General features: G+C 32.9%; 1 protein-coding gene across 1 annotated transcript in view; it reads left to right on the top strand.

Annotated features, from left to right (window-relative positions):
• LOC108907066 (semaphorin-1A) overlaps positions 1-25,960 on the top strand; it is a 151,034-nt gene that overhangs the window by 123,789 nt on the left and 1,285 nt on the right. Inside the window, exons 6-12 of the mRNA XM_018710583.1 lie at positions 16,961-17,309; positions 20,508-20,590; positions 20,652-20,889; positions 20,969-21,249; positions 21,332-21,542; positions 21,678-21,906; positions 23,844-23,875. Of these exons, the coding sequence (XP_018566099.1) occupies positions 16,961-17,309; positions 20,508-20,590; positions 20,652-20,889; positions 20,969-21,249; positions 21,332-21,542; positions 21,678-21,906; positions 23,844-23,867 (1,415 nt within the window). The 3' untranslated portion in view covers positions 23,868-23,875. The remainder of the gene's footprint in view (positions 1-16,960; positions 17,310-20,507; positions 20,591-20,651; positions 20,890-20,968; positions 21,250-21,331; positions 21,543-21,677; positions 21,907-23,843; positions 23,876-25,960) is intronic.

Genomic DNA, 25,960 nt, shown 5'->3' with positions numbered 1-25,960 from the left:
ACCCTACCAAATATGAACCCATTATTCCATTCCCTACCAAAGTTATGACATAAAGCAGTTTTGACCAAAAATCATAAATCACCCTGTATCTCAATAAAGAATGGCCAAGAAGTTATTTCTATAGGCGATCCTAGTTACACTAGATGTCCTCTATCTCCCATTAAGCCATGTCCCTCTCGTGATACAACACCCTTATAGTAAATGATTTTTTTTTTGAAAAGCACAGTCCTTGTATTGTACAAAACTGTAGTAGGATAGAAAAGGTAGAAAAATAAAATATTCTTTATTATTGTTAAACACAAAAATTTAGTTTATAAAGAAGCCATTCCTAATCTCAAGTCAACAAGTTGAAGTTTTGTTTTCAAGAAATCCAATAAATATTTTAAAATAAATATTGTATAGAAAGTTAAAAACTCTATTTTCTGGCGTGCTGCATTGAACATGTTTATGTATGAATGATACAGAACCGACTCCTGAGATCTCAAATAAAACAAACATCTGAGTAACAGCTAGCAAGGGATAAAAAAAATACAAGGTAAAACAAAAGAAAGGTTTGTATTGAACAATATACAGTTAATCAAAAAGAAAAAAAATTATTACAAAAACAAAACCAAAATAACGCAACACTCGATACATAACACAAATTTGACAAAATTAATATTTTCATAACTAAAATAAATAAGTAATAATATCAACAATTATGTATTAAAAAATAGATTTTTTTTAATTTAATCATATCGAAGGAGGATTTTTTGAAAACGTTCATATGAGAAACACAATTTAGGTAGGTACTTTTAAGAAGTATTGTCTCATAAGCTCATGTCTGACACCCTGTATATCGTTTTAGTTGAAGCACCAAGTTTTCATTAAAAAAGACAACTTCCTAAATTTCTCGAAATAAATCAGACAACTTTTAAAACTTTTAATGAACCCTGAGCTCATCAGTCGATCGTTAGTGAATAATTTCATGGGGAGCGCACAAAAAATTGTTAAAATGTATAAATCCGCTCATTATTTTTAAGCTCCAACTCTGACACGGTGGCAGAAACACTCGTCGCGCACATTCTGTCAGCCAACAATTATTTATCCAATTTCCCCACTGATGATAATTAATATGTACTAATTAAACCGATGATCTCGTCTAAGCCCAAAGTCATAAACAACGGAGGGCTCGGGAATCGGTAATATTTACCCCAGCTCCGCCCTGGAAGGGATGATGATCATCTTGGGCCTAGGCGGAGAATAAAGTATAATTTTCAAAGTTTCACCACCAGATAATAAAGTAATTTAAAGTTTAACGAAGAGTACTTTATTTATATTAAACGACAAAAGTGGCAACCCCTGATGGCTGATGAGCGGTGTTTCTCTTTGTTCCGAATTATTTAATTATTAAATGATTTCAACTTGGAAAATTTTATTTGAAATTCCCTTAATGCGAGAAATATGTGACCGGAATTAATTTTATGGCATAATCCGTACCGTGAGGGAGTTTTAAAACGGCTACAGCGTGAACAACTTGTACGAAAGGAATTATTGAGTCTTTCATTCCACATAAACAAAATGCAGATAATTTATGCATTATAGTCCAGGAAAATTCGGGTTGGAGGCATTTTGTGCTTTGAAGTGACTGATTTTTGTTTTATAAGTAGTTCAAAGGGTATACATGAAGATATACTGTACCCGTGGTCCCAAATCGCAGCGCAGTATTAGTTATTAACAATAAAAACTGTAATTTTAATGAAAAATCGCGTTTTTTGCTTGTATCTTTGTTCCTTTTTGGTTGTACAGAAAAATGGTAAAACACTTTTTTTCGTCTTTAAAAAAACCTGCAAAACTAGATGTTGCACGTCAAAAAATATTAATTAGGTCACAAGTTATAGACCAAAAACCATTATTTATGCAAATGTTAAATAAACAATTTCACAGTATGCTCTTTTCGCCAAAACGTCTTCAGACTGTAGTCATTCATTGACAAATAATAAGGTATGCGAAATCTGGGCACTGTCAGTTGAATAGTTTATAAGTTATGGCCCTATAAACAAATTAATTAACAGTCGGTCTACAAGACACGGAGCGCTACCTATAGTGACGCTGTTTTTTTTTTTGTAGGTAGATTTCAACATATTTTATCATAATTCATTATTATTTTTCACTGAAACGCAACCAGGAGAATTTTTTTAAAAAATGGTTTTTGCAACATATTATATGTTTGGAAAGAGCATGAAAAGATCTTTAAATACAAAACAAAAGTCGAGATTCGTCAATAAACAACGGAGTCATGGTCCACCACCAAAAGATCAAGAATTCCAACGTTTTTCCAATCGTCGACTACCCATTTTTGAACCGAATTTGAAACATTCAAGTAAAAAATCTTGGGGGGTGCCGTGAGCGGCGTTCACGCGCATACGCGGGCCTGGTGCTCCTTCTCCCGCGTGCAGGCCGGGCATTAACGTTAATATTTACTGCTGCTAGTGCACTTATACATAAACTATCAATGTAAATCTTTCTGAAAATAAAAGTTTAACCCCTTTTTTTAATTATCTCTAAAATCCCAGTCCGATACGTCCAATAGTTAATTAACAATTAACGTTATAAAAATCGATCTTGGGAACAAAGAGGCGTAGGTGACTTTTCTTTTTTTTTTAAATTAGCGTAGAAATAAGCTCTGTTTAATGCAAAATGAACGAATTCCCTAGCGATTTTTGCCTGACCCTGGGACAATTTGTTTTCACACACAAAGTGCAAAAGCATGTTTACTAATAATTTTTTTACGTTTTCTAATTCGACTGGAGTATAATAGTAGCATTACGTGACTTATACAGGGTGTCTCATAATTAATGTCCAATAATTTACCACTTGATTCTATTGCCAAAAATAAGAATATTTTTTCATACAAACATGGGTCGACAAATGCTTCCTAAGGGAGCAACGCCCCCCTAAATGGGGTCTCAAAAATTATTATTTTTTTTAATATTTCCGAAATGGCTTGAAGGAAACACACAATAAGATCCACTTCTTATTTGTGGAAGGGCGAAATGGGCGGTGACTATTAGACGCCTTCATTATAGCCATGTTTCTCTATCGCACGGATTTTTATGACTTACTTTATCGCTCTCACGTAACGGCCGATGAACCATGGGGACTTTCCGACCCTGTATGTACCATTATGAATTTTGATATGTCATTATGTCATTATGCATTGTAATAAACAACGTAAAAAGTTTTTAGAAAAGTTTGTTATGGGCGTTTTTTACATGTTGCTGTTTTCAAATTTAGATTTGATAGATCTGAGTTTTCTATTAAAAATGGTAATGTTGTTTTATATCGAAAAAGTAATCCGTTTTCGAGAAAAATCTATTTAAATATGTTATAACACTTTCCAAAGTGTGCTTTTCTAAGCACGTAAATCCTTTTTTCTTGGAAATGGAGCATTTTATCGAAGGAAATAAAGAGTACTTTTTTGTAGAGGAATTGAAGGTCTATCTCTGAATTTGAACATTTCGACAAGCAAAAAAACTGGAGCAAATTTTAACCGACGGCCCCCCCCCCAATTGAAACGCCCCTGATCAAAATTCTTAAAAAAAATTATAATAATTTATTTCGACTTTTAATGAACGTTTATGGTGTCAAAATTCATAATTTTCCTTCAACCCGTTTCGGAAATATTTAAAAATTTAAAAAAAATTTTTTTTGAGGCCCCAATTATGGGGGCTGCAACCTAATTTTGGATCTGAATCTGTATTTGATTAACTGAGTACAACACAGACTTGGCTTTAGTTACAATATTTAAGTTCGTGAGAGGACAGAAAGGACCAGCATAAGTCCCAACTGCCACACATTCATCTATTTTCTTTTTTCCATATAAAGTATAGACCATTTCGCACTATTTGGCGGAACAAGTCAATCCTAACATCACCGAAATATAAGTTTCAGTTCATGTTCTAAGGATGTAGAATTAGCGAGAGGATTTCCACGGAGTTTGGTTCATCAGCATATGCGCATACCAAATGGAAAACGTTTTAATACTTTACTGGTTTATTTATATTTACAATTATTTCCGATTGATTTTCATTTGCATCTCCGAATTAAACAAATTGCCCATAATGCAAGGCAATTTTCGAGTATTCCATATTCAATTTACTGTTCCTTTATATTTTGCAAATAACGACTCCGAGTTTTAGAATCCATTTCCTTGTTTTTTTTCTAGATAAAACGCTTTATTTTCTCCCAAAACTATTAATGAACTAAAATTCGATCACAAGAATTCAAAAACTAGAAATAACGTAAATATCCCAAATATTTAATTAAGAGGACAGGGCATTATATATGGCACAACATGAATATTGAGAGTTGCAGTGATAAATCAATCAATAGTGGATTAATGTCTAATGATTTCAGCGTTAACATCGCTATGTGTTTAAGTCTCCGTGTTCAGATCATCCTGGTGAGTTATTAACCACTCTCTGAATAGCTGAATTGGCACGAACAACTGGACACAATCAGCGGCGTAGCAACAATTTCTTTATTATTAGCCAGAATACTAAGTATCGATACAACAAATGGGTAGAAGATTAAATGAATATATACAGGAAGAATAGTGGGAAGGTTTTCTTCAGGATTTCAAAGAAAATGAAAAGCGATATCAAGGAAGATGGAACATAAATATGTTAACTGGTTATTGTTGAAATATGAAACGGGATATACCGGAAACTAAAGACGAAAAAAAAATAAAAAGACATCCTCTTCACAGATCATTAATTTGAATATAAAAGAGTAAAATACTATAGAAATAAAGATTAACCATAATTTCGTTAGTTTAAGCAAAGCGAAGACTACTTCATTGACTAAATTGAACTATTTTCGGGTCCGTTTTCGCACTAAATTTTACAAGATACTGGCCGGTCGTGCATTTTTGTCTACGGTATCGTTATCAAAATACGTCGAAAATGATATATGTCGGATCTTTGAGATTCGACTTTTTTGTGTCCCTGATATTCTATTAATTAAAATGGCCAGCCTTTATGTTTTTTTAAGAAAGAAGAGCTTAAGTTTCTTCTTAAAATAACTTTTCTATAAACTCAATATTATATGCAACATACAATGCAGAAAACCTAATCTTAAAAATAGTCTTAAAATGTTACTAAGAAAAATCGTTGCTAGTGTGGCAAGATAGTCGAAAACTAAAAACAGGACGTTCTCATTCACATTGTTTGTAGAAAAATATAATTTAAAAGAATCATCTGGCCTTATACAGGCTGTTATAAATTCGCTTCTCACTACAGGGATCTCGAAAACGGTAAGAGATACAAACTAGCTTAAATGGGGGCAAAGTTGCGTAATCAGGGGACCAACATTATGCCTCTAAAAAAACCAGGGCTAACATAATTAGTTTTCGAAATATTTGAAAAAAAACGACATTTTGGAAATCCGTTTTTGTTTCATTGCAGCCTTGTTTGAGGTGATATTGAAAAAAGAAGAACACTTTCTCATGGCCACTCTTTGCCCTCTGTCGAATGGCATAATCAATTTTTATATGTAACGTTTCATCTCTCCAGGACCATCATCAACTTATTTTTTTTAAATACGACCCTGGAAATTTAATTAATTTTTTTTGCAAGCCTTCATGACCCCCAATACTGTACTGCCTCATTCCGAACCAGATTCAGACGTTTTGTCTCGAAAAATGCATCTTCAATGTATTCGTTCCAAATTTGTCTAATTTTTTTGTAGATTTCTTTGTTTATTGAATTATCGTACACTGTAAGTGCCGTTAGACCCTCAAAATTCATACAAATTCTGATCTATTTTATTCAGGATATTGATACAAATACATCTGACATGCTCTTTCATAGTTGCGGTTACAGGTATAATAAATTCCGATAATATTACGGTGATATTCATTTTCAACCCTTGCCAAAACGAAAATGTTTTTGAACATTTACTGAAATTTTTTGAAGAATAATATTCAGTTGGCGTTTTGATTGTTCATATGCATTTTTAAGAATTAATTTGTCAAAATAAAATTAAAATTGTAATAATGTTTTAATTTTGACGCAACAACTTATAGAGTTATGTATGACCATGTGATAGTAATAGTTAATAATAATAAATGTTTTATTGTAACGCGTGGTGGCACTAGTTTAAATAACTAAATGGATTTCACAGGGTCTAACGACATTTACAGTGTACGATAATTCAATAAACAAAGGAACCTAAATAAAAAATTTAGCTAAATTTGGAACGAATACACTGAAGATAAATTTTTCGAGATAAAACGTCTGAATCTGGTTCGAGCCGAGGCAGTACAGTATTGAGGGTTATGAAGGCTTGCAAAAAAATGTAATGAAATTCCTAGAGTCGTATTGAAAAAAATGAAGTTGATGATGGTCCTGGAGCGACGAAACGTTATATATAAAAATTGATTATGCCATTCGATAGAGGGCAAAAAGTGGCCATGAGAAAGTGTTCTTTATTTTTCAATATCACCTCAAACAAGACAGAAATGAAACAGAAACGGATTTCCAAAATTTCGGTTTTTTCAAATATTTCGAAAACTAATTGTGTTAGCCTTGATTTTTTAGAGGCATAATGTTGGTCCTCTGATTACGCAACATTGCCCCCATTTAAGCTACTTTGTATCTCTTACCGTTTCCGAGATCCCTGTAGTGAATCGAATTTGTAACAGCCTGTATACATATATCCCAAAAACAAAAAAAGAAGCGCATGATTCATAAAGTCAATCGTCTTATTTTTTGCACATAATATTTAATTTTAACAAAGAAACGGTATCAGTATATTTTTATACGGTATATTCCTACATCCAGTCTATTGATTTATAATATGAAATTTTTTGTTCGTTCTGCCGTTCATGCCCTGAACAGATTAGGTCAAAATAAATGAGCAACTAACTAAAAATTCCTTTGAAGTTTAATCCCAGAATATAGCTTCTCTTTAATATTCATTCAAACCTAATGAAGGAGCACTAATTCGATTAAGTTCGTTTAGTTCTTTTTCACCTCATTTTGACATCCTTTAAAATCAATTTTGCAAACTCGAGTATTTCTCTTGGCTTAACTATTTATACTCAACACGCCGCCGAGATACTAGAACCTATCCCAACAAGGGTGTTGTCACATACAGAGCCTTCATAAATGTTTACAAGCCACGTGACCACCGAGCTTAGGCAACCAACAATGCATGGTTGGTACTGCCAACTGAAAATCCTTAAATCTTAATGTCACCAAAATTAATGATGCATTCCCAAAAAACAATGACAATTCGTAACCAACAATGTACAGTTGGTACTGCCAACTGAAAATCCTTAAATCTTAATGTCACCAAAATTAATGATGCATTCCCAAAAAACAATGACAATTCGTAACCAACAATGTACAGTTGGTACTGCCTACTGAAAATCCCTAAATCTTAATGTCACCGATATTAATGATTAAATCACAAAAAACAAAGACAAACCGTTACCAGCCGGTGAAACAGAATGTTTTAATGCAATTTTGATCTTATTGTTTTAATTTTACCGAAAAATTGCCAACGTGAAGGAAATAAAATTACTGTTCCAAACAAAATTACTGATCACGTGGCTTGTAATCATTTATGAAGCTCTTTACGTGTAGAAGTTTAAACTCAATATTTATATTCTATTTTTTCTCACTTTTACGTCTAAAATAATAATTGTTTGTAGGCAGCGTTAAAATTGCAAGAATTTCCTGATGAATTAGGAAAAAGATTAATCAAAATGGTTTCCATTAAATAGCCCCTAAAAAACTGTAGCAAGCACATTATTTGTAATTATTAGAAAGTTGTATTTTTCACATACATATAAGTAGGTTTTTTTTTCACTTTTTCGTTTTTTTAACTTTTATATTTGGTATTGATACCACCGTGTTGAGAGATATTTTGTGACAACATGTTCATATTTACATTAGTGAACTGAGTCCGGTTCTGTTAAGAGCCACGTATCCCCGAACTCTATGATCATTGTTTCTCGGACAGGTTGCCTCGTTTTGTTATTTTCACGGATTATTTTTTTAACTGCCTTTAAGTGTAGGTATTCAATTAATATTTTCAGCGAATTATGGTGTATTCAAGTGAATTACGGCATCTTACACGAATGGTGAAATTATTCATGTTAAAAGCGTATTTTCTGTGAATGATTAGTACGAGATTCCAAATGACGAATGATAAATACGGTAAAAATCGAGGACATCATTTAGAATATTTGGTGTTAGTTTAACAGTTATGTGTAACACCGGCAACTTTGCATAGCTGATCTACGCTTTGCGTAAATGCTACAGTACAGCCAGCGGTTCTCAATAAGTTTTCAATAAAAAATCACGCATGTTTATTTTAAATTTGACTTTTTAAATCCTAATGTTCCGCAAAACAAATATTAATGTCATGTTCTACACAGTAACCCGTACCGCATTGTATTAAAAAAAATCATAAATGATATTTTAATTAAATTTAAGTTATCATTTTTGTTGCAAATGAAATTTTCTTTTTTACACTTAGGCACCTTCTATGCAGTAACATTTGTTGTATAAGCTACGCTATCTAATGTCGATTTAATTGGTTAACAGAAGGTAAGGTTATTAAATAACTTCTACTATTTCTTTAACAGTTTAATTAGATTTTTCTATTAATCTACCAGACGTGTAATCATAATCGAAGAAAAGTTTCATTGGAAATTAAATTTTCAGTGCACCTAATTGGCTACTAAAACTTTATATCTCCTCTTAAGCTTCTCAGTGGTATTTTTCAATTATATTTTAACTGTTATATATCTAACATATTCTATTAAATACCAGTCGCTAAACGTATAATCTCAAGACTCCATTTCGGAATATGGTTTAAAGTTTGTAAAAGAACGTCTAGTCTCTTATTTTATTCTTATTAAGGCAATAGCTGTGGTTTATGGCGGGTCTGTTTTCATGCATACTGAAGAAGTAAATTGCTCCAATGTTGTTTGCGCCTTTTCACAAATTATAAAACTTAAGGAACACAGGAAGACATAAAATTTTAAGTTGAATTTACTTTTAAACTACGAGATTTTATTAAAAAGTTATATAACTTTACCCAGTTTCATCGAATAAAATCTTTACAGTATATTGATGTAGAAGTGTACTAAAGTTCGCGTGAATACAAGGTGATTCAGAATTTTTTTAATGTACAGGGTACTCTTAGAAATAGAATTTTGTAAAAAAAAATCAAAAAGGGCAGTTCGAAAATGATTTAAAATACATTTCTGCTCGGCACTGGAAACTGGTCCACTGTAAAACTTGCGCAAGGCAAAGCATGTAGTCGTAAACCAGCACAACGGCAAAATGTAATAAAAAATAAATGAGCAAAAAATTTAAAGAATTTCTTTCCCAAGGAAAGGAAGAAATAAAATTTTATAATACATATCAGCAAATTCAGCTGCTTTTGCCGCTATTATTATTATTAATTAATACAATTAATTTGTGGTTTGAATTAATAAAATAATTTGACATACCTGATATTACAAGGACTGTGCAAACACATTTGGGCCCGTCGTACCCAGTTTCTACGAACAACACAAATGTCTTGCTTCACTGTAACACAAAAACTTCACCATAACACAAATACTTCACCATAACACAAATGTTGTCTTGCTTCACCATACATTAAAACGATATCAACTCCGAGTTGCTATACACGCAAGCCATTTTTGACACTTGGAAAAGTAATGTAATACTTACTAAACCCGGATTTCAGTATTCGGAATCGCCTGGGTCGAATGACGCTAGAGCCTACAATAGCCCAGCGATGTAAGGGTTTTAAATACTACAACTTCAATATTTTTTTTTCTCGGAAACAATAAGGATTTTACAAACATTTTTTTACGATATTGACTCCATTTTTCATGACGCATCTATTCCCAAATTTTTTCGGATATGTTGTGAATCACCCTGTATACTTAGTACGCTCTTTTTCCATAAAATTCTCCATATACTTGAAAATTTATTTATAAACATTTGTAAACACATTTAATAATGATTGTTATAAAATTCATACAGGATGCCCCAACCAAAATTTAGCCTCATCCCCCTACCCTGCAGTTACCCTAAAATATTTAAACGACAAAGAGAAGTCCCACTTGGCAGAGCTGGTCAAAATACTTTCAAAATGTATTTAAAATACAAATTACAAAATACTAGTACGAAACTATTTTAAAATACTTAAAAACACAATACTTTTTTGGCGAAGTATTTTAAATATACATTACTTAGTATTTAAAATAGTATTTTAAATATGTTGAATATTAAATATCGATGATTCAAATTTCAGTACAAAGAATTTAGTGGCGTATTTTTGAGGTCAAAATAAGATTTTTTCCCTATAAACGTGTGCCCACAAATGCTTAGTTTTCGATATACAGTGTCAGTTTTTTTTTTTCGATTCTTTAGGAATAATTTCCAAATAGATTTGAATGTATGCGTAAAACTTGGGTTTTTTTAGGATGGTAAATTTAAATATATCATTGCTTTTATACGCTTGAAATAAATTGGCCCTAACTTTTTTCCTACTCTGTACATTGAGTTTAATTCATCTATTAAATTTAAACACAAAAGGTTTACTTGGTCGAAATCTCTCAGACCAACCGTTTCCAAGATATTGGCTGATGAAGAGTTAAATGCACACCATATTTTTAAATTATATAACTATTTACGGTGAAAAATTTTCAAATTTATTTTGGACTCACGTTTATGGGAAAAAAGTGTTATTTTGACCTCAAAAATACGTCCCTAAATTATTTGTACTGAATTTTGAATCAGCCTGTATATTGAAAATATTCATTAACGGTATTTAAGATATTTTTGTGAAATATTAAATCTGAAACTCTTAAGATGTGTCTTTAAAAAAATAGAGGTACTATATGTGCAAGGCAAGCCTTATTTCAAGATCGTCAACAAATTAAAAAAAAAAAACTAGAAAAAAAACTGCACATGAGCTGAGCCTGGAAAGAATCATTTTCATCTGGATTTAGTCGAGAAACTAAAGTACTGAACCTTCGAAATTTTCCGATCGAGTCGTATCAAGATGAGGTTTTTTGCATTCGGTTTCTAAAATTATGTGATAAAAATGTAGCAACCACATTGCATTTGTGCAGTGCAAAATGCATCCGGAAAATGCATTTTTTAGTCACTTAGAAAAAATTCATAATTCGGTTAATAATGCCTGGAATGGACTCAAATCAGGGTCCCGGGGGTTTTCGAGGTCACTGATCCCGAATATGACCTTAGTCCATCGTCAACCTGGAGCTTAGAATTGATGATGAACGTCATCTTCGAGGCTTCTCCTGAATTTCACTCTTTAAATGCAACAAGACTTAACACCTGAGGGTTCTTCGGGTCGCTGATTCCTAGTCTCGCGTCGGCGAGCACCCCCCGGACACCTGGTGCACCGGAACCTGGACATGGACGTCATCTCCTGGAGTTTTTCTGTAAAATTCGCGTAAACGAGCCGGAAATCGCATCAGGGTGTTTTTCGGGGCGCTCTTCTCGAATCTGGCGTCGGCGACCACCACCAGGACACCTGGTGTACTGGAACCTGGACCTTGAAATCGGCGTCATCGCCAGAAAAATCGATAAACAGTGAATTTTCAATATATTTGAGACTGCCGTTAATACTGCAATAACTTGTTTGGAATTGATCTCATTTAAAGTATGCAATATGAAAATAGAGGGAATAAATTGAATGAATGTCACAACGTATGCAAGTGTTGTTCCAAAAACAAATCAATAGTACATTATACTAGAAGGGAGAGAAATGTGTTATTTTGGCAGAGGTGCAATTTGAAGCCCGAGGGCGAAGCCCGAGGGCTACAATGCACCGAGGACAAAATAGCATCTCTCCCGAATGGTATATACTATTTTTTCCACGGTCTCATTAACTTAAAAACACATATTTTGTCATTATGAAGTAAGTAGCACCAGAATTATTGTATTCGGATTTGAGCATTTATTTAGTAGTCGTTGAGTTATTGTCATAACTACAAAATAAACAAACAAAAAGAATTGTCAAATTAAGGTGCTAGTTTGGTTTAGTTTAAAGTTTGTTTAGTGCACAATGAATAATTGTGAGTCGGAAGAGATTGTGGAGGCTGCAAATATTGCAATAAGCAATTTGCTGCATACGAAGTCAAGATCTTTATACGATAGGTATAGCCTACAATCGGTTCAAAAAGTGGTGCGCCGAGAAAAATGTTCAAGTATACAGCGAGAATGTTTTGTTGGCATACTTCAGTGAAAATGCAAAGAATTACAAGTCTTTCACATTATTGGCGCAATATTCTATGGTTAAGTCATGCTTGATAATTTACGACAACATAGATATAAGCAAATTCCCCAAGCTGATCGCATTTTTGAAAAGAACCGGTGACGGATATCAAGCGAAAAAATCGAAAATATTGACAAAGGGTGAAATCGACCGTTTTCTATCAAGTGCAGATGAGAAAGAATTCTTAATGATTAAGGTAAGATTACTTTTGTTGTTAGGTATTTCAATTATTAAGTATTTTGATTTTTTATAGGTTGGATTAATTCTGGGGATTGCCGGAGCTTGTAGAACTGATGAACTAGTAAATTTAACTGTAGATGATATTGAGGATGTAGGCTCTTCCTTGATTGTAAAAATTCCAAACACTAAGACAAAGATTCCACGAACATTTTTGGTTACCGATGTGGGAAATATGCTTGAATTGTTTCGAAAATACCTGTCCCTTCGTCCCCCCCGCGTCAAGCATAACCGCCTTTTTTTGTACTACAAAGCAGGAAAATGTAGTTCGCAGCCAGTTGGCAAGAATACCATGGGAAAAATTCCGAGTGTAGTAGCTTCGTATTTAAAATTACCTGATGCTGCATGTTATACTGGTCACTGCTTACGAAGATCTTCAGCGACATTACTGGCAGATGCTGGTGTGGATATCACGACAATAAAGCATCATGCTGGTTGGAAATCAACGACAGTCGCTGAGGGTTATGTCGAGAACTCCATTGAAAATAAGACCAAAATTGCTAATCAGGTTTTAGTAGGTACCACTACTAGCGCAATCACAAAAACTGTAAATGTAAGCGAAAGTAATATTCCTTCTAATATTAATTTTGAAAATTGTACAAATGTAACATTTAATTTAAATGTCAATAAATAATTTAAATGTTATCTTTTTTTTGCATGAAAAACGTTCTCCATAATGTAAACTCCCTTGGGAGCATTATACTCCCTTGGGAATAATCGACTACTTCTGTTTTAATTTTGATGTCATAGAAACTGATTTCTACTCCCGACCGTGGAAAAAATCATTTGTTTAACTTCAATTTAATTTAACTCAAATATAATCTAACTCCATTTTATCTTAATCTAATCAACTATTAACTTTAATTTGAAAATATTCTACTAAATATCATTTTCATCATCAACTGACGTATAATAGGGCCCGGATAGTTTTTCGAGGGCCCCGGTCTGGGGGCCCACAGTCGTGCATGCGTCATATTATAAGATGATTTCGAGAAGAGCGCCCCAAAAAACCTCCTGATACGATTTTCGGCTCGCTTACGCGAATTTTACAGGAAAACATCCGAAGATTACGTCCATGTCCAGGTTCCGGTGCACGAGGTGTCCGGGGGGGTGCTCGCCGACGCTAGATTAGGAAAAACCCCTGGGTGTTAAGTCTCGTTGCATTTAAGAGTGAAATTCAGGAGAAGCCTCGGATAAATCCTAAGCTTCAGGTCGGCGATGAACTAATTTGAAGGTCATATTCGGGATCAGCGACCTCGGAAGCCCCCATGACTCTGATTTGAGTCCATTCCAGGCATTATTAACCGAGTTATGAATTTTTTTTAAGAGACTTAAAAAATTTTTCCGGATGCATTTTGCACTGCACAAATGCAATTTGGCCGAAAAACATAATACAAATAAGTTGCTACATTTTTTCCACATAATTTTAGAAAGCGAATGCAAAAAAAAAACATCTTGATACGACTTGATCGAAAAATTTCGGAGATTTTGGCTCTTTTTGTGCTTTTCCTCGACTAATTAGTAATTATTCACTCATCATTTTTTATTAGTTTTTCTTAGAATAGTCCACTAATGATAAAAGAAATTAATTTTAAATTTTAACGATTTACTATTGAATTGACTAGTGATGATAGTGACCTAAAAGGTAGTAGATTTAGAATAGCAATAACACAACGCACATTGCAAAATACAGAGTAGTCCGCTAAATCCAGGCGTGCAGGTGCATATTTTTTTGTTGCATGTGTTGTACAAGTCGCCTGTCGTAACAGGCAAAAAGTATTTGTTTTTGGTAGGGATTTTGGGTATTTTAAATACTCAAGAGTATTTAAATTACTTTTAGAAGAATTAAAATACTTTTTTAAAATACAAAATACTTCAGTAAAGTATTTGAAATACAAAATATTTTATGGGGTAATAACGAAAGTATTTTAATTACAAAATACTATTTTATATTTAAAATACTATTTGGGTTTTTTTTGGTCAAAATATTCCCAGCTCTGCCCCTTGTTAAATAATTTTTTAGTTTTGGAATGTGATTGGTCTTTTTTATTGCAAATTGATGATATAAATCTAGCTGTGCGGGGTTTTACCAAAAGCTGTATAAGATTTTTGATGAATATTTACCACTATATAGATCATTTAGACATAAATATCCTCCTTGGTATAATGCTGATATTATAAGAAATATTAAAAGAAAATCTAAAGTACATATGAAATATAAAAAACATGTGATGAATTGCACTTGGAAGAATTTAAGAGGTTACGTAGATTAATTAAAGATCAAATCAAATTGGCGTATGAAAATTACTTAATTCAGATCCAGACAGCAATTCCTCACAATGTCCAGCAGTTCTGGTCATTTGTGCATTCAAAAAATAGAAGTAGCAGAATCCCTGGGAGAATGTCTTATGATGATATTATACTAGATCAACCACAAGATATTGTCAATGCATTTAGTAATTTCTTTAAAAGTGTTTTTACTATCTCTGATGATAGTTTTTGTCCCCAGGAAAGTAATTTTAATATTAACAATATCCATTTTGGGTTAATAACAGAGGTGGAGATTCTTGATGCTGCTAATAAGCTTAAAAATAAATTCACTTCTGGTCCTGATAAGATACCTTCATTCATTGTGAAAGATTGTATACGTGTATTTGTTACTCCACTTTGTTATTTATTTAATCTGGCAGTGAAATGTATTGAGTTCCCTAAACTATGGAAAATAGCTAGAGTATGCCCTATTCTCAAAAACGGTGATAATAGCCTTATTTCTAATTATAGACCAATTTCTATTCTTTCGAATTTTGCAAAATTATTTGAAATTGTCTTATATAACCGCATTTATCTATCTGTACATAATCAATTGTCTCAATCTCAGCATGGCTTCTTAAATAATAGATCAACCATAACGAATTTAACTATATTTGCCCAATTTGCATTTGAAGTTCTTGATAATCAAGGACAGGTGGATGCAGTTTACACTGACTTTGCCAAAGCTTTCGATAGGATTAGTCACACTGTATTATTGAATAAACTAGGTAATTTTGGTTTTGTTGTTCTAGCTCAAAGGTTTATTTCATCTTATTTAAAGCAAAGGGAACAATATGTTGAGTATAATGGCTTTAAATCCCCGGCATATTTAACAACGTCAGGCGTGCCTCAAGGATCTAACCTTGGCCCTTTGCTATTTTTACTCTTCATAAATGATTTGAGTCATGTCCTTGATTGTCATAAACTATTTTTTGCTGATGATTTGAAGATTTATAGAGATATTAATAGTGTTGAGGATTGTATAGAGATACAAAATGACCTTAACAAGTTATTGATATGGTGTAATGAAAATCAATTGTACCTGAATTCTTCTAAGTGTAAAATTGTTTCATATAGCAGAAAGAAATGTATTCTTTATTATGATTACAAATTAGAAAACATTGTTTTGAATCGTGCCGACTCTTATAAGGATCTTGGCATTCTGTTTGACCATGAACTATCATTCAACCAACATATTTCCTTGAAAATCGGTGAAGCAATGAAAATGTATGGATTTATCGTTAGAAATTGTAGAACGTTTACAAACATTGATGCTTTGAAAATACTATACTACTCTTATGTGCGTTCCAAACTTGAGTATGGTTATGTGATTTGGTATCCATTCTATAGATGTTACAAAGTTGATATTGAATCGATCCAAAGGAAATTTTTGAAATATCTAGTATATAAAATTGATGGTGTTTATCCTGAAAGAGGTGTAGCTTATAGCCTGTTAAAAAATAGGTTCAATTTAATTAGTCTAAATTTAAGGCACAAATGTGCTACACTTTCTATTTTATACAAACTCTTACATGGCCAAATAGATTGCTGTGATCTATTGAGTCAATTAAATTTTGCTGTGCCTAGGTCATCGATTAGACATACTGTGACTTTTTATTGTTGTGCACCCAAGACAAACTTGCTATTTAAATCGCCCATTTTTGTGATGTGTAATAATTACAATAGACTTAGTCACCTCTGTGATATTAATGCATGTACACTGAGGGAACTTATACAAGTAGCTGTTCGGAATTTGAATGATGATGTTTTACCTTAATTTATAACCCATATATGTATTCATAATTGGTTTAAATTATGACTTGGATTATATATTTTCTTTCTTTTTTAGACATTCTGCTTTGATAAATTTAACTCCGTTTTTTTTTATTTTTTATTTATTTTTACTTCTGTATTTGCCCTGTAAATGGAATCTCTGTTGGGCAATAAAGCAATTATTATTATTAAGGGATAACCCTATGAGGATAAAGCTAAACTCATCGGTATTATATTAAAATATATCAGCCCTGAAATGGGAAATAAAGTATCGCCTTGTACTAAAATTATGCTCGCTCTTACTACGAATTTTTTTTCGCAGAATCCACGACGGATCTCATCGACGGCAAGTACGGCGATGTGTCCGCTCAGCTCATCTACGGCACCTTCACCACGCCGCCGAACAGCATCTCCGGCAGCGCGGTGTGCGCTTTTAGCTTGCAGGACATCACCGACACCTTCGAAGGGAATTTCAAGGAACAAGCCGCCATCAATTCCAACTGGCTGCCGGTCCTTAGCAATAAGGTGCCGGACCCGCGGCCCGGTCAATGCCACAACGACAGCCGGACGCTGCCGGACCTCACTTTGAATTTCATCAAGACTCATTCCTTGATGGATGAGAGCGTGCCCAGCTTTTTCGGGCAACCCATTGTGATCAGAACTAGTTTCCAGTAAGTATATTACACTGAAATAATGGGTTTTTTTCAAAGCGGCTGGTGCGGAGGGCTCTAGGCTCTAGTGCATCGCCCCTTTAGACATTTTGATAGTAAAAAAAAATATTTAAAATTTAGTTTACAATGTTATCTATATACCTAATTAAATAGCTTTATGAGACGCATCAAAGAGGAAACGTTAAATTTGTATAATGTGCAGACTCTGAATACGTGGGCTCTTCGTAGCTCGCCTCCACAGAACACCCTTCTGGTTCTGGTGTTCTGTGCTCGCCTCTACTTCTGTAAAATGTTTACAGCGGTGGTCATGGTTACCGTCGCGCAGCAGTGAACGACGTGGTGGGAGTAGCGTATATTTACTATGCAGTTTGAGCTCTGTTTAGTCCGACCAAATAAGAGTTACATATTGTTTCTTGTGTTTTTTAAAAAATTGTAAAAGTTTAAATTGATTATACATACATTTGCATATCTATTGAAAAATCAATGATGCAAGAAATATCAAACATGCATGAAAAAGTAATTGAAAAGTTTATTTCGGACAAAATAAGCAGAAGAATAGACTTTGACTAAAAAATAATGTTGAGTACATGTTCACTATATTTCAATAGCACATACTTAAGAATAAAATCACCCAATTATATTTGATTTTTTTTTCAATACTTTGTACCTAAATTTTTCCGTCCTCCCTGGTATAGAAGTCAAGAGCCACCACTGGATTTTGCTTATACCATTTCTCATTTAGGCTCCTTTTTTGAAGATACAGGTTGTCAAAGTTACGATTTGGAAATAGTTTCTATTAGCAACTCCGTTGAATTTTTTAGGTTGAAATTTTGCATATACAGGGTGTTCTGAAAGTCCGTCAGGAAACTCCGTATTACAATAATAGCAGTATCTAATGAAATTTTCGAATTGTCAATTGTTTGCAAATTACAGCTTGTCAAAGTTCAATTTTTTTATTTTCTATTTAAATAACTTCAATTCAAGTCCTATTAGTCTCTCATTTCGCACATCCACCAAGTAGATGAAGCTCTATTGGACCAGTCAGAGAAAAGTTTCATTGTGCACCGCTAGAGGGCACTTTAGCTAGAACTCAAAATGTGTTTTGTCCATAACTTTTTTCTCTTGCTAGACATCACAGAAATTTAAATATTACCTATTCAAAAGAGGAACAATATCAGAAAAAATGATGTACTCTTTGTTTAAGCCGATAAATATAACCCTTTACCAGGAAATCGCTATTAATCGCTATTAAAGTGTTATTAAACATCAAATTTTTGATAATTATTTCTGTAATTAATCAAGTTGCCATGCTTCAAATAAATATCATCAGTAATTTTGGTGTTACGAATTATAATAAAAATTGTTTAAAGCAGGTATGTTTGATTTTTCACCATAATAATTTTTTTTCGGCTATGTATATTGCGGAAAAATAAGCCGAGGATAATGAATTTACTAATAATATTTTATTTACTCACGAAGCCGGTGTTTACAAGAGATGGTATTACAGCATGGCAACTTGATTAATTGCAGAAAGAATTATCAAAAATTTGATATTTAATAACGCTTTAATAGCGATTTGCTGTTAAACGGGTAACATTTATCGACTTGAATTAAGAGTACACAATTTTTTCTGATATTATTTTTCTTTTCAATAATGTTTAAATTTCTGTGATGTCTAGCTATAGAAAAAAGTTATGAACCAAACAAATTCTGAGTTCTAGGTAAAGTGCCCTTTAGCGACGCATAATGAAACTTTTCTCTAACTGGTCCAATAGAGCTTCATCTACTTAGTGGGTGTGCCAAATGGGAGAGTAATAGAACTTGAATTAAATAAGTTATTTAAAAAGAAAAATTAAACTGTAATGTAAGCTGTAACTTGCAAACAATTGACAATTCCAAAAAAATTGTCATTACATACTGCTATTATTTTAATCCGTGGAACCGCCTCCCGAAGTTTCCTGATGGACAGAACACTCTGTATTATGCAGTACTGACACAAAAAAAAACGGAGTGCGACCGAAGAAAAAGGGGGTTGTAGTGTACTGACTGTTTGACATGTTTACGGTAGAAATGATTGGTCTTTAGTTGGAATTGTTTTTTCTTTTATTTTTATTTTGCAAAATTTTGATTTAAGGTTTGGTTTACCAGATATTGCAGTTCTTTTAATAAGTGATATTGCCCCACTTACTGTTCTTTAATTTCCTAATTTCTCTTGTGTGACGAACTAGCTTAACAAATAAATCAATCTTTTTTCGTTATCAAGATTTGTAATGACGTTTTTCTTTTAATTTAGGATTGATACTTTAAATTTGTTTGTTTTTTTTGTCTACTTCCACAGTATCTAACCTAACGAGTGGCATGACGTCACAACATGGCCTCCGAGCGTTTTCCCGAACTCCGTTTTAATTATTTTGAAAAATTTTTAGCAAAATTTTCAATATTTCGCACATTATCTTACTATAATGTTTACTTTCTAAACATAAATTAAAATAATACGCTTAACAAGCCCATTGTAAACTGCAAAAAGTTAATTACAAATTTTCCTTCAAATTCAGTTACCTCTTATTAAAAGAGTTTAAAGTGTACACACAATAAGGTTCGTACACATAATAAAATTTAGTATTAATTTCTTATGTTTGTCTTGTTCTCTTCTTTCAGATATTATGATATAATAAAATAACAAATTTAACCCGCGTTTTTTCATTTTTTGTGAAATAGTTAATTGGAAATTTAAAAAAAAAATTAAAAGCGAAACGAATTTGGTGGACAATTGATATGTACTAGAGCAAGATTATGACTTAATTGTACCATCTGTTAATAGGAAGTTCAGTTAAAATCTCACACCGCTATCCTTCTTCTTTTATGTAGTAATAGAAAGACAGAGAAGAGTTATTTATACACCCCATTCTAAAATTAGCTTAATTTTAAATTTAATATGTAATTGTAACTCGAAAATGGAATATTGACATATCAGATTAAAAAGAACAGAATAATTATTATTCAAAATGGTATACTTTTCCGAAAATGTAATATTTTAACATCCTGTATCTCAAAAACGAAGCGAATGACAGTTCATATAAAAAATTTTTCTTAAAATAATTTGTTCCTGATAAAGTTTCTTGATTAAAGCCTGAACCATGCACCATATATATTACAACACAAAAAAAAGTTGTTATATGCATGTATATTTCTTTTCAGTTACCGCTTTACACAAATAGCAGTGGATCCACAAGTAAAAGTACCTGGAGGGAAAACCTATGACGTTCTCTTTATTGGAACAGGTAGAACCTTTAATCAAATATTTCCAACTGAATAATAGTAAATAATATTTATTTCTAATAGACAATGGAAAAGTTATTAAAGCTGTCAATGGATTATCAGCCGACTCCCGTCACGGGGTACGACCGGTGGTTGTAGAAGAAATTCAGGTTTTTCCTGCACACGTTCCCGTTCGTACGGTCAAGATAATGAAGGGTCGAACTGGTGGAAAGGAAGAAACAAGACTGATTGTCGTGTCAGACACCGAAGTGCAGTCGTTGAGAGTTCATAGATGCGACAGCAATAAAATATCCAGTTGCAGGTGAGTGAACGAAATATTTTTAGCAGAGAAATGTGAGTAGCTCCGAAATTGTACTAAAATCAATTTTTCTGCTTTCCAGTGAATGTGTAGCTCTCCAAGATCCTTACTGCGCCTGGGACAAGGTCCAAGGCAAGTGCAGATCCAAAGGATCGGGAAGATGGGGTGAAGAAAGCTACTTCTTCCAGAGCGTCGCAACAGGGGAACACACGGCATGTCCCCCACCCAAATTGGGAAAAGACGCTGGTTCAGTCGGGGGCTTAAGTTCAAGTCAGCCCAAGTACAATCCTGATCATCCAACCAAAGATTTGCCCGACGGGCAAGTCATTAATATCATTCAAGATAAACCATATGAAAGTAGTGGTAAGTACCACAACTATTAGTACAATCTTAAAATATAAATTAGTACATTTAAAATAGATTTTTGATCAATTTTATTTTACAGGGCCTGCTGTAACTGCCGCAGACACTTTACCTGCGCATTATTCTGTCGAGACGCTTATTATGGCTGTGGTGGCTGGATCTGTATCCGCCTTAGTTGTAGGCTTCTTCGCCGGATATCTTTGTGGCAGAAAGTGCCACAAAGACGAAGACGACAACTTACCATATCCGGATACTGAATACGAATATTTTGAACAACGGCAAAATATGAATAGGTGAGTATATAATAAATATTTTTATAAATCAAACGTTTTTGAAAAGTACCTATTTCAAATTTATCAGATTACTATGAATTTATATTTATTTTGAAAAAAAAATCTTCTATTCACTAACAACTTCATTTATTTCAGTCGGATAGCAGCTGAGCCAAAATTACTTCCACAAGAAGAGGTGACATACGCGGAACCAGTTCTGGTACCTCAGCCTCCACCCAAGCTACACTCGCCAAAGAATACACTACGTAAGGGGCCACATCAGAACAACGCTGAAACCCTCTTCCAATTTCAGACTGATGCTGGCTATAACGGCCGTGACAATTATAGAGGTCGGGACAATTTCGGCACTCTGCGATCCCATCAGGTAATTTTTTTCCAATAAATTGCTTTTCTAACTGTCATGCTTGTAATACAAGTGTATGTTATGTATTACAGACTGATTAAAAGATTTAAAAAAAATTGGTTAAAGTAAATATTCGTGCCTTAACTTTGAAATATTATTTTAATTTTTTTTTTTTTGGAATACAGTTGATTTGACAAAATATTTTTACAAAACTAAGACTGTAAATTTTGAGGGATGCTTTTGTAAATTCAAGGCATTATTGTGAAAAATTGCGTACATTAATTTTCCATCTTTCTGGCAGCATACGGATTCTGTGTCGAAAGAACAACTATCCACCAATCGATCCAATCTATCATCGTAAGATTGGAAGCACAGCTTAGCCAGACCGTGATTCATGGATTGAAACTAGTAATCCAATGGAGCAATATCTGGTGAATTTGGCGGATGTGGTAAAACATCCTATTTCAGCATTTCTAAATATATCTTGGCTTCATGAGCAACATGAGGTCGAGCGTTATCATGTTGAAAAATTACTTTACTGTGTCTTTGCTCGAATTGTCTCATTTTTCCTTCAGTACATGGCTCAAACGTACCAATTATGTTTGGTAGTTTTCACCAGTGACGGTTTTAATCAGTTGAAGCAGCTTATAGTACACAACACAAAGCTGGTTCCACCAAATACAGATCTTCGACCCATAAATATTCTGCCTTGCCTCGATATTGATGCACGACCAGGCAAACCCCATGATTTCCTACTCTTAGGATTATAGCATATTCATTTTTCATCGTCGGTGACGATATGATGCATAAAACCCTTTCTTTTTTGTCGTTGAAGCAATCGTTCCCACGTAAAAAATTGTCGCTCAACATCTCTCAACTTTAATTCGTATGGCACCCAATTTCCTTGCTTTTGAATCATACGAGTGGTGAAATGTTTGGAAATTGTTGTGTGATTAATATTCAATGATTCAGCAAGTGACATGAATCTTAGCCGAGTAATGCTTCCAATTCCTCATCTTCAAACTTTTTTGGGTAACTAGTGCGTTTTTTGGTCAACTGCATCGAAATCACCACTTCTAAAGCGTCGAAACCAATACTCTCAAGTTTTATCGATGAAGTAGTCTTCTTTGAATTTAAAAAAGTAAAACTTCGCACAAACTGATGTTTTGTTAGCTCGCAATTTAACATCTAAAAATATGTTGTTTACACTTCAACAAGATGACACATAATAATAGAGGTGGATGGCTCATGAACGACTCACACAAATGTTCCGGCACATCATCTTGTGTCGTGAACGAACTACTCAAAGTGAAGGAGCTTCATTCCGACATTAATATATTTAAGCAAGCACTGAATATTGAGCACCCGATACTCGACTGCTCTACTAGAAATTACAAACAATAGAATCTCAAGTAAATCACTTCATTTATGACAAAAAAAACACATTTTTTGTTGCCATTTATATTGGTAAAATGCAAAGAGTACCAACCACACACCTGCAAAGAAGCAAATCATCATGTGAGGTAATAAACACGATTGTGTTACTTGTCAAAACATTTTTTGTATATGTGCCACCTCCCGCCAGTATGAGCATTCAGCATAGCCACAGCTCCGAAAAACGAGAGGCGAGCGTTTACTTGAGCAATTGCATATTGTGCCCATCGTACAAATGAACGATTCACATTGGACAACGGCATACAAAGAAGTCCGATGTGATATAGCATAAGTTACGCCATCTATTGTAAATCCCTCAAAATTAATTCACAGTTCCAGTATGATAATAATATAATATTTCAAAGGAAAGGTATACATTTTTAAATAATGTCAATAAATAAGTTTTTAAAATATCAAAATAGTAAGTATATTGTGTAGAATCCAATTATGTTATATTAGTAAGTATTAATAATATTACAAAAACATTATCACTGTTTTTTTTTCTTTTCCTACATTTTAAACAGTCTTGGGGTTTCAGGCACCCTTAAATTATCAGGTAAATTAATTTTCTTTTCTAAAATTGTATTGTTTGACTTACTGATCCAAATCTTTCTCTCTTTTTCATAGAAACATAAAATATATTTTTTATAAATTTAAGATAAAAATTTAAAAGTCGTGTGAATTAGTTTCTTAAAAAAAAAACATATGTTTAGTATAAAAAAATTTCGCATGTTAGATATAAACTATATAAATAATATTTAAATAACATTACTAGCAAAAGTCTTTTACAATAAATAAAAAAAAATAGATAAAAATGTTTTTTTTCAGTCATCATTTTATTCACTTCATTAATTGTATCATCAAAAAATCACACATTTTTTATTGACTTCAAGTAATAAAGATGATATTAGCAGATATACAGGGTGTAATATAACAACATGTCAAAAGTGAAGAATTGCTTTCTTCCTTCAAATGGAAACTACATATATCCTTATATAAATATTTACCTTCAAAACCTCCATTTATCTTAAAATAAATAAAGTTTAAAACATATAATAATGCTATGCAATGTGTTATAGTGAAATGGAATTTTATATACACAATATACAGGGTGTTTCAGAAAGACGACCGGTAAATACAGGGGGTGATAGTAAGACGAAAAATAAGAATTTTTTGTCATATGAACTATATATCTATCTCCTCTTGTTTTCGAGATACAGAGCGACAAAATAAAATTTTTTAAATAGAATTTTTACGAAATTTTCCAAAGGGTGCGAAATATTGTTATGAAATTTGAAATATTAATGCTGAATACGCTGGTCTAATTATTTTTTGGATATTTCATAGAGGGCGCTAGTTATGCTACATTCCTATTTCATTTTAAGTTCTAATTTTTTTAAGGTTAATTTTTTACCATTCGGGCTCCAATTTCTATCGTACAATTTTATTTTCTAAAAATAATGTACTCTTGTTAGAACTTCCTAATGTGGACGGTTTTCGAGAAAAATGAGTTTTAATTAAACTCTTACAATATTACGGTATATAAAATAAGTGACTTTTCTCAAAGTAGGCTTATGTCAAAAATTGATGGACGTCTCGTAAACAACACATACATTCTTAGTAATATTTTAAACTCTAATTAACTTTATATCAAAATTTTAATGACTGTAATTAGTCATTACTAACTAGTCACTAAAAATCACTAAAATTTTGATATAAAAGCCTTTTTTCTCGAAAACCGTCCACACTAGGAAGTTCTAACAAGAGTACATTATTTTTAGAAAATAAAATTGTACATTAGAAATTGGAGCCTCAATGGTAAAAAACCTAACCTTAAAAAAATTTGAACTTAAAATGTAATAGGAATGTAGCATAACTAACGCCGTCTATGAAATATCCAAAAAATAATTAGACCGACGTATTTGGCGTCCTTAAAAACCCGTCCTTAAAATACCAAATTTCAAAAAAAATATTTCGCACCATTTGTAAATTTTCGTAAAAATTCTATTTAAAAAATTTTATTTTCTCGCTCTGTATCTCGAAAACAAGAGGAGATAGACATAGACATAGTTCATAAGACAAAAAATTACGACTGTATATAAAGGAAGTCTTTCTTAAACACCCTGTATAATAAATAAAATGGCATTTAACATGATAAAGTTATAGCCTCAACTTAGAATTGTGGTACATCACAGGAAAATTTTTTAACAAGGAGTAACAAAATTCCATTTTTTTCGTGAATTAACAAATATTGTTCACGAGTCACATTAACAGTAGGTAAGTGATACAAGTTCTCAAAAAAGAAAATGTGAGATTTAACCTACAAAGTAGGTTATATCTTAAATGTCATTACTAGTCAATGTCTATTGGCTTTGTGGATCTACTGACAAAGAGTGACCTACTAATATTTATTTGTAGCGTCTTCTTTTAACTGTGGTCATGATTTGAAACTATCGATTAATGATTCATAATCATAGAGCAGAAGATAGATAAGAAATGTTTTGCACTAGCGAAAATAAACTTTTAACTAATGTTACTGTGGGCCGGGTGCCGGGTAGTTGTTTCTGACAGTAATATTAGTAAAAAAAAGGTATTTCACCTCCAGTTGTTTTTTTGTAATCATATATAATTTTATGTTCAG

The sequence above is a fragment of the Anoplophora glabripennis genome, unplaced genomic scaffold (assembly GCF_000390285.2).
Source record: "Anoplophora glabripennis isolate ALB-LARVAE unplaced genomic scaffold, Agla_2.0 scaffold218, whole genome shotgun sequence".
Taxonomy (NCBI): Eukaryota; Metazoa; Arthropoda; class Insecta; order Coleoptera; family Cerambycidae; genus Anoplophora; species Anoplophora glabripennis.
The sequence above is the reverse complement of the archived record's forward strand: the minus strand, read 5'-3'. Positions and strand labels throughout refer to the sequence as shown.